A 14,737-nucleotide genomic window follows, 5' to 3' on the forward strand; every position below is an offset into this window, starting at 1 on the left:
ATAACATCTCCTGAGGATCTTTGTGTAATGCATATGAAATTCATATATACAATTTATATAAAATCATACATACAAAACTTATAAGATGTATACACCTGGGGCTGGAGAGATTGCTCAGTGGTTAAGAGTGTGTACTGCCCTTCCAGGAGATCTGAGGTTGATTTCCAGCACATGCGTTGGTGGCTCACAGTCTCCTGTAACTCCAAATGATAATTATAAACTGTCTTTTAATTCTGTTTTGAACTGACAGAAAGTGCTCGCTTCGGCAGCACATATACTAAAATTGAACTGACAGAAATCTGCTTGCCTCTGCCTCTCGAGTGCTTGGACTAACAGCCTTCCATGCACGCTAGACAAGCACTCTAACAAATTGGCTACATACAGCCTCATCCCTCGATCCCAGTTTTGTTTGTTTGAGACAGGGTTTCTCTGTGGAGTCTTGGCTGTCCTGGAACTCACTCTGTAGACCAGGCTTGCCTTGTAACTCATAGAAATCCACCTGCCTCTGCTGGGATTTAAGGCCTGTGGTACCACCACATTCCATTTTTTATTTCATGTCTTCAAAGATCTTCCACGTGGTGGCTCAGTTAGTCTTACATGCCACTTAGTGGCAACCTTGAGTGTCTGGTAATCACCAGGCCAACCAGGGGTAAGAGGGTTTGGAGTGAGGTCTAGGGCCTAGCTCCACTGTTCCCTTTGTGGGAGGGGAGGCTCCGTAGTGAAATGGTACAGTCTGAGACTGGAGAGATGGCTGCCAGCGGTTAAGAGCACCGGTTGCTCTTGCAGAGGATCCTGGTTTGATTCCTAACTATTGTATGGTGACTCGGAAGAACCTATAACTCTAGCTCCATCCTCAGGATCCGACGCCTGTCCTCCATGTACACCTACGCTCATGCACTCATGCCTACAGACACACACCCCATACGTAATTTTTAAAAATTATATACGATATATTTACATAAATATATATTCACATATAATATATTAATATATAACAACCCACACGGAGAATATATGAATTTTTTTTTTTCGGAGCTGGGGACCGAACCCAGGGCCTTGCGCTTCCTAGGCAAGCGCTTTACCACTGAGCTAAATCCCCAACCCCCTATATGAATATATTTTTATTTTATTATATTATATATAATTATGTATTCACATATTATAGTCATATAAATTATATGAATACATCAAAAGTGCAGTCCTGCCCAACCAAAGTTGGTGGAGTCTTACTCAGAGTCTACACAGGAATGAATAGCACTGCGGGGGGTTGAGGGGGGGAAGTGACCAGGGCTCCTTCGCTCAGTGGGCGTGGTTAGAGGCGGAATTACGTCACGACGGCCGGGCGGAGCCCCGCCTCCTACAGTGGCGGGAAATCTGAACGCGGGTCTCCGCTAACGGCCGCTACAGGGGCGCGCGGTTCTCGGCCGCTATGAGTCGTAGAGGGCCAGAGGAGGAGGCGTGTGGCGTGTGGTTGGACGCAGCGGCGCTGAAGAGGCAGAAGATGCAGGTGGGACGCCGTCATTGAGGCGATACGCGGACTTTGGGGACGCCTGAGAGACGGGGTCGGCACGGTGGGAGGACGGCTTTGGGGCGACCGGCTGCGCGAGGCCAGAAGCTGGCGCCTAAGTCGTCCTGGGGCGTGCTGGGAGAGGCTCAACTACTGGTCACCTACTGGGTGTGTTCTGCCGAGCTTGCCAGAACCAAACATCGAGAGTGCAGAACGGGGATCTGGCCCAACATTAAATGAGCATCCCTGGGGTGCTGGAGACGAATGGACATTTAATATGCGTTGGCTGTCATTAATCTTTTTCTCCCCACCAGTGAAAAAAGGTTGAGTAGTCCGGGTTCACCCAGTTCGCCCATTACCAAGTGTGAGATACTTGCTTGTTTAGCATTTTATGCTGGCTGTTGTTAGGGTTTCAGATGTCACCTTGTTTGGTAGAGCTATATGGTAGTATCCGTCCAATTACCTAGGCAGAACATGTCTCCAGAAGTAGTTTCAAGAGAAATGTGATTTTTGGAGTTTAGAAGGATTGCTATTGATTTGAGACTATTAAAGCACATTGAACGGAACAGGTGGAGATCTGAGATTTAAGTTTGATTAGCTGGCTATAGACCAGCTGTTAACCATTTTTTTTTCTGATGAAAAATTGGAGACTCTTTTTTTTTGTTTTGTTTTGTTTGTTTTGAGCCAGGGTTTTTCTGTTATGTAACTCTGGCTGTTCTGGAACTCCCTGTGTAGAGCAGGCTGGCCTTGAACTCAGAGATCCACTTGTTTGCCTCCCCAAGTGCTAGGATTAGTGTGTGCAAGCACGCCCAGCTGAAAAAAATTGAGGATTCTTAAAGTCATCTTACAACTGAAGCAGTTTTCAGTGTTTCTCTGTGTAGTCCTGGCTGTCCTGGAACTCAGAGATCTGCCTGCTTCTGCCTCCCGAGTGCTGGGATTAAAGGCCACCACTGCCTGGCCGAAGTAATTTTTTGAGGGGTAACAAATTTTCACATTTTTTTTTTCCTCTTAAGAACATTTTTTGGAATAGGTAATATATTGATTGATGTGTTCTGTGATTTAAACATATAGTCTAAACATTTAGTCTATGAAACATACTCCTGGCTTTGCCTGTAATTTGTGTGTGTGTGTGTGTGCGCGCGTGCAAATGATTCTTTTTCCACAAATAGTTGCATGCCATACGTCGTTTAGCAATTTGAGTTTAATTTTTTTTTTTTTTTTTGGTTCTTTTTTTCGGAGCTGGGGACCGAACCCAGGGCCTTGCGCTTCCTAGGCAAGCGCTCTACCACTGAGCTAAATCCCCAACCCCTTGAGTTTAATTTTTAAAAATTACTTCAATGCTTCCCCCCCCCTTGTGTCTGTTGTCCTTAATAAACCTCTTACACGTGGAAAAAGATGATGTATGCGTGGGGGGGTATGTATACGAGTGTAAGTGCCCACAGAGGTCAGACAGAGGTATGAGAGTCCTCCTGCTGGAGCTGGGGTTACAGGTAGTTGTAAGCCACCTGATACCCTGGGAATCGAACTTAGGTCCTCAGACAGAGTATGCGCTCTTAACCTCTAAGCTCTCTCTCCAGCCCATCCCCAGCCACCCCTGGATGTCTGTATGGATGACTTTAGAGGGGAGCTGTAGTTGCATTCATTTGTGAGCTGCCTGATGGGAACTGGGAGCTGAACTTGGCTCCTCTGGAAGAGCTGCAAGCTTTCTTAACTACTGAGCCATGTCTCCAGCGTGAAGCTTGGGGTTTACTTCTTGCCTTGTGAATCACGTTTTCATAGAGCTGCCTTCATGCTTTTGTAATGTTACATGCATAGCATGTCGTTCATTGTACGCAGTAATATTACTGTAGTTGGCTCAGGCTGCCATAGTGAAATACCATAGACTAGATGGCTTAAACAACAGAAGTGGTTTTCTTCGCTGTGAGGACTGCCAGTCTTTCGATCTGAGTGTCGTCAGAGTCATGTTTTGGTGAGGATTCTCCTAGCTTGCACACAATGTGCTTAGGTGGCATTGTGATGACTGACTGTGTGGATGCGTGTGTGGAGGAGGAGAAATAGCAGGCTCTCTAGTGTCATCAGAGGCTCACCCTCACCCTCATCCATTACTAATTACCGCCATCTCCAAGTACCATCTCACTGGGAGTTTGTTTCAATATATGAACTCCATGTAACCATAGTTCAGTCCATAGCAGAGGGGTGTGTGTGTGTGTGTGTGTGTGTGTGTGTGTGTGTGTGTCTGTGTGTGTGTGTGTGTGTGTGTGTGAGAGAGAGAGAGAGAGAGAGAGAGAGAGAGAGAGAGTCAGTAGTTCCTAACTAATAAAGAGTTGCGTTCCATCTTGTGCTATTTAAAACAGCTTCCGAGCTGGTTTAATGGCATGTGGCCCAGAAGCTGGAGGCAGTCAGACTCCATATTTGAGGCCACCTTGGTATGGATGAGTTCTAGGTCAGCTCGCACTATACAGTGAGACTGCCTTGGGGGATACAGCAACAAAATCACCACAAAACCCAAAAGTCATGTCTTGGTGAATGTGGCACAATCTTACCGTATGCATGTGCTCTTCGGTACCTATGTAATATGTGTGGCTAGCTTTGTTTGTTTTCTTTTTATGTAGCCCAGACTGGCCTGGAGCCTACCATTGTAGACCAGGCTGACCTTGATCTTTTTGATCCTCCTGCTGAGATGACCTGGTATATGTAATATTTAAAGAAAACAATAAATGCTAGTGTTTCCCTGTTGGTTTGTGGACCGGAATGATAGCACTGGTCAAACAACCCTAGGCTTGTGATCGGTATCTAAAGGGGAATATCGTTCTTAAGGGCCGCCTCTGAGCCTGTAGGGCCTGACATCTGTGAGTAATGGAGTCATAAATGAATTGAGTCAGAGGACGTTTAACTGGTTTTTGCTGCCTGGATTGTTTGCTTGACTGTGAGGAAAAAATCCACACACTTAGCCATGAATGTGTATTTTCCTACTGTGTTCTCTTAAAACACTTCAAATACCAGACAAGAGCACTACAGTGTCTAGCAGACTAGAAACTTGCCTCCTCTAGCCATCAGAGAGGCACATGGCACACTGGCCAGTGCTTTGAGAACCTGTCTTTCCCCTCTCAGTCCTTGAATAAAACTTATTTTGGAGAGAGTGAGGGCAGCACATAGTTTGACCTATACTCTAGAGTGAGTTTTCGTCTTACCTGTTCTCACTGCCTCAAGCATGCAGTATTGACCTCACTACAGAGGTTGTGGGACAGTGAATAGTGGTTATTTTCTTTTTTATGGTTTAAGAACTATTTAACCAGGCATGGTAGCATAGGCCTGTAACCCCAGTGTTCAGGAAATGGGGATGGGAAAGTCAAGAGTTCAAGGCCACTGGGCTTCATGACAGACACTCATTTTCATACAGGCTTATAAAAATAAAACCAAACAGATAATACTGAATTATTTTAAAAACAAAAGGCCTCATTGGCGGTAGCCACAGTAACACATTGATATCCTTCAAGACGTGTCCCCTAGTCTAGTGGGTATTTGAAACCTTAGTACTGAACCCTATATTGGCTGTATTTTTTTTCCTGTTGATAGATACCTATGAAAATTTTTTGATTATTAAGATTTTGGTTTGGTTTGGTTTGGTTTAGGTTTTTTTGAGAAAGTATTGCTACATAGTCCTGGCTGTCCTGGAACTCACTATGAAGACTAGGCTGGCCTTGAATTCACAGAGATTCACTTGCCTCTTCCTCCTGAGTGCTGAAATTAAAGGCATGTACCACTATGTCCAGCATTTATTGAGATTTTTATTTTAGAATTTTTATTATTGAAACAGTGTTTCCCTATAGTCCTGGCTGCCTTGGAACTCATTATGTAGATCAGGTTGGCCTCTCCCAAGTATTTGAATTCCAAGTGTGTGCCACCGGAAGGGCAAGATTTATTTTTAGTTATGTATGGGTGTACACGTCTGTGTTGGAGTATGTGCACATTAATGCTGGTGCCTGTAGAGGCCAGAGATCCTCTGGAGTGGAGTCAGGCAGTTGTGACCCTATGCAGATACTCGGGTCCTTTGGACAAAACGTACTCTTGACTACTGAATCATCTCTACAGCCCTTATTAAGACAGGGTCTCAGCCTGGCAGTGGTCCCACACGCCTTTAATCCCAGCCCTTAGGAGGCAGAGGCAGGTGGATCTCTGAGTTCAAGACCAGCCTGGTCTACAGAGTGAGTTCCAGGCAGTCAGGCTACACAGAGGAACCCTGTCTTGAGCCCCCTCTCCCTCAGGGTCTTGTGCATTGTAGGTTGTCCTTGAGCTCAGATGTAGTCATGGATGACCTGAACTTCCCATCTCCCATCGCTCATCTTCTGGGTGCTGGATTTTAGGCATGCGCCATTATGCCCAATGCTATAAGGTGCTAGAGATGAAAATCAGAGCATCCTGAATGCCAGATGAGCACTCTGCCAACTGAGGTACATCCCAGGCCCTAGAGCTTTACCTTATAAAGAACAGTAATAAAAATCAGAGCAATATACTGATAAGCAGGTTATGCAGATGGTCTCTTTGACTCTCATGGGAGTGTAGAGTACACAGTGAAGTGCACTGGCTAAATACGACAGTCATGGCGGAGTAGGATGGTGTAGAAACTCACCTCAGTAGGCAGGGTGACACATTACATTGTACACTTGTTTATTTCCATAATTTCCACTACCGTGTTAGACTGGAGCTGCTGTAGGAAACTGAACACAGAGCAGAGCCTTGAGTAAGGGAGGTGCTTTCCACACACTGGGGCTACAGCTATACCTTCACGTAAGACCCCCAAGTTCTATGACTGAAAGACTAATTTATAAAACTTTCAAGTTTTATCTTTTTTTTTTTTTCTTTTTTTCGGAGCTGGGAACCGAACCCAGGGCCTTGCGCTTGCTAGGCAAGCACTCTACCACTGAGCTAAATCCCCAACCCCAAGTTTTATCTTTTAACTATGCTTAAAAAACATTGAAAAATCTGCCCCTGCCCCCTTGCCCCAGTGCTTTGCTGCCACTCAACTCCTCTCCCTGGCTTTTTAGTCCTTTGCACTTCATATGCAGATGTGTCCCTATGGGCACATGTGTGCGGGTGTCCTTGTGAGCCCTTAGGAAAGGTATTTTTCCTACACATGAGGGAGGTGGCACCGATGTAAGGTGATTAATGCGTTTGCTGTCTTCATTGTGTTACATTTAAATGTCATTATAACTAAAGGAAGGGCATGACCAGGAGAGATGGGACTGGGAACATACCAGAAACCCGGGCTGAGTCATCGTGGGTTTCTAGGCCAGAGAGGTGGAACAGTGGCGGCTGCCTGCTCCTGGGCAGCTTTATTAGCATTCATCCCGTCAGCACATTCTCTGCTGGGCTTCCAGCTATATTTAGAATTCTTCCCTCCATTCTTCCTCCTTCCTGTCCCATCAGTGTGCCCTTGGGTTGAACATAAGGCCTCCCTGTATCTAAGCCTCTTACATGGTTTTCAAGTCCTCGACCACCTCCATATCATCAGCTCTGTCCCCCCAACCCCGCTAAGGTCTCACTATGCTTCCAAACTCAAAATCCTCCAGCCTCAGCTTCCCATGTGCTGGGGTTAGGAGAGTGCCTCAATGCCTGGTCTCGAGTTGTGTTTCTTACTGTCTCTCCCACGTGGCCAGAATGGCCCTTTGCTCAGTTAAACTGAATCCATCTCCTCATAACATCCAGAAGCCCCTTTAGTCCCGCAAGCACTATTTGGACAAACATATGCTGTCTGCTCAGCCTCACTCTGCTCCAGCCACACCGACCCCACTGCTCATCAGGTCCCTTGGCCTGGTGCATTAGCTCCAGAGCGGATGGAGCCGAGTCACATGCTCCATTCTGCGCTTGCTCCGATCCCAGTGTTATCAGTGAGTTCTTCCTTAGCCACCATAACGTAGGTACCTTGGTCCCTGCCGGACACACTCATCATCCTTGCTTACTCTTTCACTGTAGCACGTCATTCCAGCACACAATGTGCTCTGTATTTAATCCGTCCCTTTTGTCCTTCTCTTCATTAGACTGAAAGGCCGCAGGAGTCTTTACAGTTGTCTCAGTAAATTGGTGTCTGCCAAGTGACCAACCAGCCCAGCCTCACCATCTCTGCTGCTGTTGCAGTGCCTCACTCGTCCTCTGAGGGATGAGTGGGAGGACTTGGAGTGTTTTTGGGTAAAAATAGGCTGGAGACATCCAGGAACGTGGCTGCTGACGTGTTTATTAACACTCCTCCTTGCTGATACTACCTCCTTTCTTTGTAATAGAGAAGAAAAGCTTAGTTCACTAAATGGAAAGAAAGGCTTAGCAGTAAGGAGTCCAAGAGGGCAGCACTTGTGGGTGTACACCTGTAGCCTGGCAAAGACTGTCATCTAGTCTTATGCTTGTGTCACCCTGGCATCCATTTTAGTCAGAAGTTACCTTTTCTCAGGCCAGAATTGGAGGTCACTGACTGTTTAAGTTTCCAAGTTTGTACCCTAATCTAGAACCCCACAGTCCTCAGTGTGGTCAATCCAGTCACCTGCCTTCCACAGCTGTTTGCCAGTGACACTTCCCGTGAGACAGCTAGGTGTAGCCTGGCTGCCTGGCTTTACTTATCTTCCCACCTGACTGGGTACGAACTCTGATCTCCGAGAACTCACATCTGCTTGCCTTAACCACCAATTGAAACTCTCCAAGGGAAACTTGCTCGCATAATGTCCTGACTCATGTAAAGGGCATTAGCCCAGTGGCTTCTTGTCTGTTCTCCTGCCTTGGTTTACAGTCTTGCACCGCCATAACCAGCAAAGAACACCGCCCCCCCCCCCCCATGCGAGCTGACCTCTTGCTTGTTGAGCATTTTGTTTGTTTGCATTTCAGTATCTTGCGTGTAGATACTCAAATATCATTCACAATATTTCACACATTTAACACGTGTTCCCATAAAATTGAAAGACCATATGCCAGCGTGGGCATCTTACAATGTGCTGGGTAGGTTCCAAGAGTGAGTATTTCTAAGGAGCAAGGCAGAAGTGCTTTGCATTCTAGTTTTGGGATTCAGATTATGGATCAAGATAGTCCCAGGCTTTTTCTCAAAATTAAATTCAGCGTGAAGCAATAAGGACCTCTCTCTTTCATGGGAAAAATATAATTGTCCCACTAGCAGGAGAACACGGGACATGGGACCTCACGATTGTCTTACCTGGGTTGTGGGAACTCCAGTGTGAGCCCTGGGAATGATTCGGCCCGCAGTTCAGCTGGCCATTTGTACTGCCCAGGCTTCCCTCACAGCCAGGGTAGCTTGAGCAGGAGATCAAGGGTCTGCAGTGTCTGGAAGTCACCTCTGAACTGCAGACCCTACCTCGGCTTCTCCAAGTCCCAGTCTTCCTATTGGCCGGGCGTGGTGGCACAAGCCTTTAATCCCTGCACTGTGGAGTCAGAGGCAGGTAGATCTCTAAGTTCCAGGACAGCCTGGCCTACAGAGTGAATTCCAGGACAGCCAGGGGTACAAAGAGAAATCCTGTCTCAAAAAAAATGAAGAAACGAAAAGAAAACAAACAAAATGTGGACTTAGTTGATCAGGACCGCAGTGCTCATTTGGGTGCCCGCTGACCCGACAGTGCTTCCGAGCAGCAGGCTAGGGAAGCCGCCAGGGTTTCTCCTCCTCTCTCCCTCCAGTTCTTCACAGCCTGCTGTTCATAGTATTTGGGTTTTGGTTGGGTCAGATAGTTCTGTTTCTTTTGTAATTTTAACTTTTCATGTGTATGAATGTTTGCTCTCATGTATATCTGTGTACCACATGTATGCCTGTTGCTGGTGGAAGCCAGAAGACATTGGTTCCCCCGGAACTGGGGCTACAGATGGTAGAGACTCCCATGTGTGCAGGTCCCCTGGAAGCACAGCTAGTGCTCTTACCAGCTGGGCCGTCTCCCCAGTCGGCACTGCTCTGTGTAAGTGTTTGGTTTGTATGTAGCCCTGGTTGGCTTAGAACTTGCTATAAAGACCAGTTGGATCTTGAATTTGGAGAAATCCACCTGCCTCTGCCTTTCCAGTGCTGGGATTAGAAATGCGTGCCATCATACCTGGCAAAATCTGACTTTAAATGTACAATCTTGTTTTAACCACTTGAAGTACAACAAGGTTTCCAAATGTGGAACTGAAGTCAACTTCTGCCTAGAATTAATAATTTGCTGTCTAGTGTTTGTGTGGTCTAAGCACTTGGGAGGTGGAGGCAGGAGACCCACAAATTCAAGGTCAGCTGGGTCAACATAGTGAAACCTGTTAATAACAACAGTCTATAAGTCCACTTCCAGGAGAGCTGGTGCTCTCTTCCAGCCTCCGAGGGCACTGACATGCACTCAGTCCACAGACATGTAGGCAAACACTCGTACTGATGAAATAAAAATAAACAAGTATGAAGGGGAAACCGACAAGTACATTGTGAGGGGAAAAGAACCGTATTCACAGCTGGTTCCGAGGGGAGCCTGGTGCACCACTGTGAGATCAGCGTGGGAAATAGAGCAAGCTCATGGCCCAGGCCTTCCGCTCCTGTTCCCAAAGGACTTACAACCTGCGGCAGTAAGTCCTTTATTTAGTGTTTAGTGCCACTCTATTCCTAATCCTGACGAGATGGGATCAACCCAGATGTCCATCAACAGGTGAACTGAGTGGATAATCAAAGCATGCTATATATACCATAAAGAAAATGAAATTATGCAGTTGGCAAAAAAAAAAAAAAATGGATGGGATTTGGCTCCCAGTTTGAGGACGTAGTCCATGTGGTGGTGAAGTCCTGGCCGTCTGTACAGCTGAGGGCAGTTGCTCACATTGTGTCTGCAGTTAGGAAGCAGAGTTTGAGTGCTGGTGGCCCGCACGGTGCCACCACCTCAGGTAAGAGAGCCCTGAACAGGCAAGGCCAGAGCTAACCTCATCTAGATAATCCCTTCCTGGTGTGCTCAGAGGCCTGTCTCCTTGGTTATTTTATCTCCTGCCAAGTTGACAGTATTAATGACCACGGTTAAGACAGTCATTTTCACAATCTCAATTCTTCAGTGAACATGGGAGATCTTTTCATCTTCTAGTGTCTTCAGTCTCTCTGAGTGTTTTATTAAAGTTTCCATTATAATTGTAGAGATCTTTCACTTACTTGGTTAAGTTTATCCCTAGGTGTTCTCTCTTTTTTGAGGTAATTTTGGATGTGGCTTCTTCCTTGGCATGGTTGTTACTGGTATATAGGAAGGCTACAGATGTATGTAAGCTCATGTATCTTTCCACCTTGTTGGAAGTGATTGTCAGTTAGACTTTTCTAGTAGTGTAGGGTTTCCTTGTCTGTAACAATTTCATCTTACGAACAGGGCTGCTTCGGCTTTCCTACCTGCCACCTTCCATTTGCCTCTCTCCTTGCTCCAGCTCAGACTGCTGGCCCTGGTGGAGAGCAGACAGAGTAGACACCTGTTCCTGGGGTTAGTGGAAAGTTTTCCTAGGTAACATATGTTGCCTTTACAATTATTTATGTTTCTTCTATTCTGGGTTTCTTCAGGACTTTGACCATAAAGGGATGTTTGAATGATTTGAGCCCAACCCATATGGTTCTGTGGCCATGTTCTTACCTGTTAAGTGCATATTTGAAAATTATCAAAAATTTATTGATTGCTAGTACAGAATCAGTTATTTCTTTCTTTTTTTTTTTTTTTTCCGGAGCTGGGGACCGAACCCAGGGCCTTGCGCTTGCTAGGCAAGTGCTCTACCACTGAGCCAAATCCCCAACCCCTGAATCAGTTATTTCTAAATCTAAGGGAGAGGGCCTCATCTTTGCATTCTTTGATTAGTACTGTTTGGTCAGTCTTACTGATAACTCTTGGATATTGGAAAGACTGGGCTGAAGTAAGGATCCTCACAATGGGGGTTGGGGATTTAGCTCAGTGGTAGAGCGCTTGCCTAGCAAGCGCAAGGCCCTGGGTTCGGTCCCCAGCTCCGAAAAAAAGAACAAAAAAAAAAAAAAAAAAAGAATCCTCACAATGGGAGGAAGCAGAGGGAAGTGACGTCCAGCACAGATCACCTTCCTAGAGAATGGGGTATGAGTTGGGCCCACAGGGTGGGACTACGATGCCTCCAAGAATCACTGCTGTTAATAATAGAGATGGGTTCTGGTATTTTTCTCCCTCAGACACATTTACTCAAACTAGGCACCAAAATGCTGACGTTGCTTCCTGGAGAGAGGAAACCTAGTATTCCTTTTACTCAAAGAAGAGCCACCCGGCAGACCAGCATCACCTCCTTTGTCACCTCACAGCCAGGTATGGCAGCCACTGGAGACACCGGGATCTGAGGAGCAGAACAAGGGGGTCATTTCCCCGTGGTAGAGTCTTTATAAACCGTAGATGTTGCTTTGGAGAAGCTGGATATTATACATACCTCTATACGTGTGCTTGCTGGTTCTGTTCTGCTCCATCTAATTTTAAATATTGTCTTCACTGATAGAGCCGTGAGGGAGAGCATAGGGAGAGCTGTCTCAGAGCAGGTTGGAACACACAGAGCCCTTCGTGCGCACTGTTCTCCAAACACAACGTACTTTTCTTTTTTATATAACAAGGGAAGTTGCCATTCCTCCACTCCCCCCACCCAAAACACTCACTATTTTCAAAATCTGGTGTATTTTATATACTCTATGTTGAATTCTTAAGAAAAATTGAAGTTTCTCACAGAATAGTGTCTGCAATATATCTTAGCAGTAAAAAGAAAATCCACCATTCTGCTTTTTAAAATTCTTTATATAATTTGAGTGTGATTTGAGTGGATAGGAATCCTGTTTCATTCATCTTTAAGGGAGAACAGGATCTATCCCACGCTTACTGAAATGGACAGGCTAGACACTAACTTGTTTTTCGTTCTAACTGGTTGACTTAACATCCTACTATCTTCATTGGCTTTCTCATGAAATGTCTGAGTTGTGGAGAAATGACATTTATTTTTATAATTACTTAAAAATTATACTTTGATTGCTAATATGATTTTTTTTATGACCTTACAAAACAAATGTCCACGCATATTTCCTTAAGGATAATGCCTGGGTATGTAGTTAGCCAAGGCAGGACCGTTGTTTAGTAGAAACCATAGTAAATAAAACAAGCGAAACTGTTACCGTTTGGCTCTTTGTTAAGAACCTTGTGATGAAAACTGAGTTGAAGAAGTCAGCTATGGTCTGACTGTAAAGCGTCTTTGACATATTAGGCAGAGGGTACCTCCCTGGAAACATCACGCTTGAATAGGGGAATGTATGATTGAGGTCTTAGAGCTTTCAGCAGAGAAAGCAGGATTGAAAATAGGACTATTAGCCTTGAAGTTGTTTCAAGAGTCTGGGACTCCTGTACTGCAGGAACAGTGCCTGATACTGGATTGGAAAGTCCAACGAACTCCTGGCCAGAGCATTTTCTCAGTGTAATTGTCTTTCGTTTCATTAGGAATGGCAAATGGTGGTAACCAGAAGAACGCGTCCTCTCTCAAAGAAAATCAGATCAACAGAGAATGCAAGTCTAGAAGCCAGCTAGACTGTTTGGACCAGGGATTAGAAGATGATTGCTTGGTGTCCCCTTTGGCCACTTCAACTCCTGCAGACATCCGGGAAGCTGGACATTCTCCTCAGTCTTCCCAGATTTCAGGCTGCCAGAGTTTGGAAACAACATCTTTGACTATGATGTCTTTTCCCCAGCCAGTTGTCCTGATGGGCACCGGAGAAAGTAAAGCCCCCTTGGCTTCTTCCTTTACCCAGTTCTTAGAACGTTCTTGTTTGCTGGATCAAAGAGAGGCCAAGAGGAAAAGGGAAGGACTTTGTGGATCTAAGACGGACTGTCCAGGGATGGGAAGCCACATCAGACCACCTGGGGGTAAATGCCATCAGCCCTTGGACAAAGCCAAAGTGGAGAAAAGGGCGACTGCCAAGGAGAACAGGCAGGCCCCTGTGCATCTTCAGACATACAGGTTTGGATCCCACAGTGGGAAAAAAACATTACTGGTGACAAAAAGCCCTTGTCCTCTTTCTGTATTTTCCTGGGACATTGACAGGAAAGACAGGGACTCCTGGAGTCAGCTTTTCACTGAAGATTCCCAAGGCCATCAGGTCATTGCCCACAGCACTAAAATGCCTTTCCAAGATGTAACCAATGCTAGGAATCAAGGCTCAGGGCAGTTTCCCGACAGCCCTCAGGCCCAGGGCCAAGATGGGCCTACTCTGTTACATCTGCAGCCACACCTGCTCTTTACCCAGGACTCTGAAGGTAATCGGGTTATCAGGCACTAGTTTTAGACGTTTATGTGAGTGTATCTTGAAGTGGCAGAGCTGGAGGAAAGTGGGGTGGGGCTGGGTAAAGATTTGTTTGGTGAAAGGCCAGGTGGGATGAAGCAGTTGTCACTATGGAACATTTTCTGTATATAAATAAAGCAGGCAGTGTGTGGTAGGCATGCTGGTTGGTATCGTGCTTTCCACTCAGGAAGGTGACTGGTGCATCCCGTGAATGGATGTGAGGACTGAGACGGCAGGACAGGACTAACTGAAACCAACTCTGTTCCCGGAGCTGCTCCTCTGCCCTTCTAGAGGCCTTGCAGTTACTGCTCAGATACGAGCGCTTTTCCTCTCTGGCTCATTCAGACTCCCAACTGCAGCTGAAGAGAAGCCTACCGCCCCAGCCCGGGTGTGTGGAGCTGGTGGAGGGGGTGCATATGGCAGACGATCATGTGTCCCCCCTAACCACCCAAGATAGGGTTTTTCTGTGTAGCTCTGGACGGCCTTGAACTCACAGAGATCTACTTGCTTCTCTATCACTTCCAAGTGCCGGGATGTACCACCACAACCCACAGGTCATCTCTTTGTTGGTGTTAACTGTACATTGTATGCTTAGAGCTGGACAGATGGCTCAGATGGTAAGAGCACTTGCTGCTCTCATAGCGAATCCAGGTTCAGGTACCAGCACCCATGTGTCCATTCATAACTGCCTGTAAGTCCAGTTTTATGGGATCTGACCTGTACAGGCACCAGACACATGTGGTACATACAGACATGTAGGCAAACACTCATACACATAAAATGAAATTAATTTCTAAAAAGTGATTTTCTTTATTTTTTTATACCCAAATCTGAACTATCACTCTTCCGTGACTCTGGGTTAATGTCTGGAAAGCTGGCTCTGGTGGTAATTAAAACGTTTATCAAAGCTACACACTTGAGTACTGGACCAGCCTGGGCTA

At 46.0% G+C, this 14,737-nt stretch overlaps 1 protein-coding gene across 2 annotated transcripts; it reads left to right on the plus strand.

Annotated features, from left to right (window-relative positions):
• Nucleotides 1–1,360: 1,360 nt before the first annotated feature.
• Aunip (aurora kinase A and ninein interacting protein) lies at nucleotides 1,361–13,954 on the plus strand. 2 transcript variants are annotated; one of them, NM_001399336.1, is made up of 3 exons: nucleotides 1,361–1,507; nucleotides 11,664–11,793; nucleotides 12,958–13,954. In NM_001399336.1, exons 1-3 carry the CDS (start codon nucleotides 1,430–1,432, stop codon nucleotides 13,791–13,793), a joined length of 1,044 nt encoding a protein of 347 aa, NP_001386265.1. In that variant the 5' UTR covers nucleotides 1,361–1,429; the 3' UTR covers nucleotides 13,794–13,954. The 2 variants fall into 2 exon arrangements, with proteins under 2 accessions (NP_001386265.1, XP_063144513.1); XM_063288443.1 differs by lacking the exon at nucleotides 1,361–1,507 and having other exon boundaries at nucleotides 3,766–11,793.
• Nucleotides 13,955–14,737: the final 783 nt, after the last annotated feature.

The sequence above is a fragment of the Rattus norvegicus genome, chromosome 5, assembly GCF_036323735.1.
Source record: "Rattus norvegicus strain BN/NHsdMcwi chromosome 5, GRCr8, whole genome shotgun sequence".
NCBI lineage: Eukaryota > Metazoa > Chordata > Mammalia > Rodentia > Muridae > Rattus > Rattus norvegicus.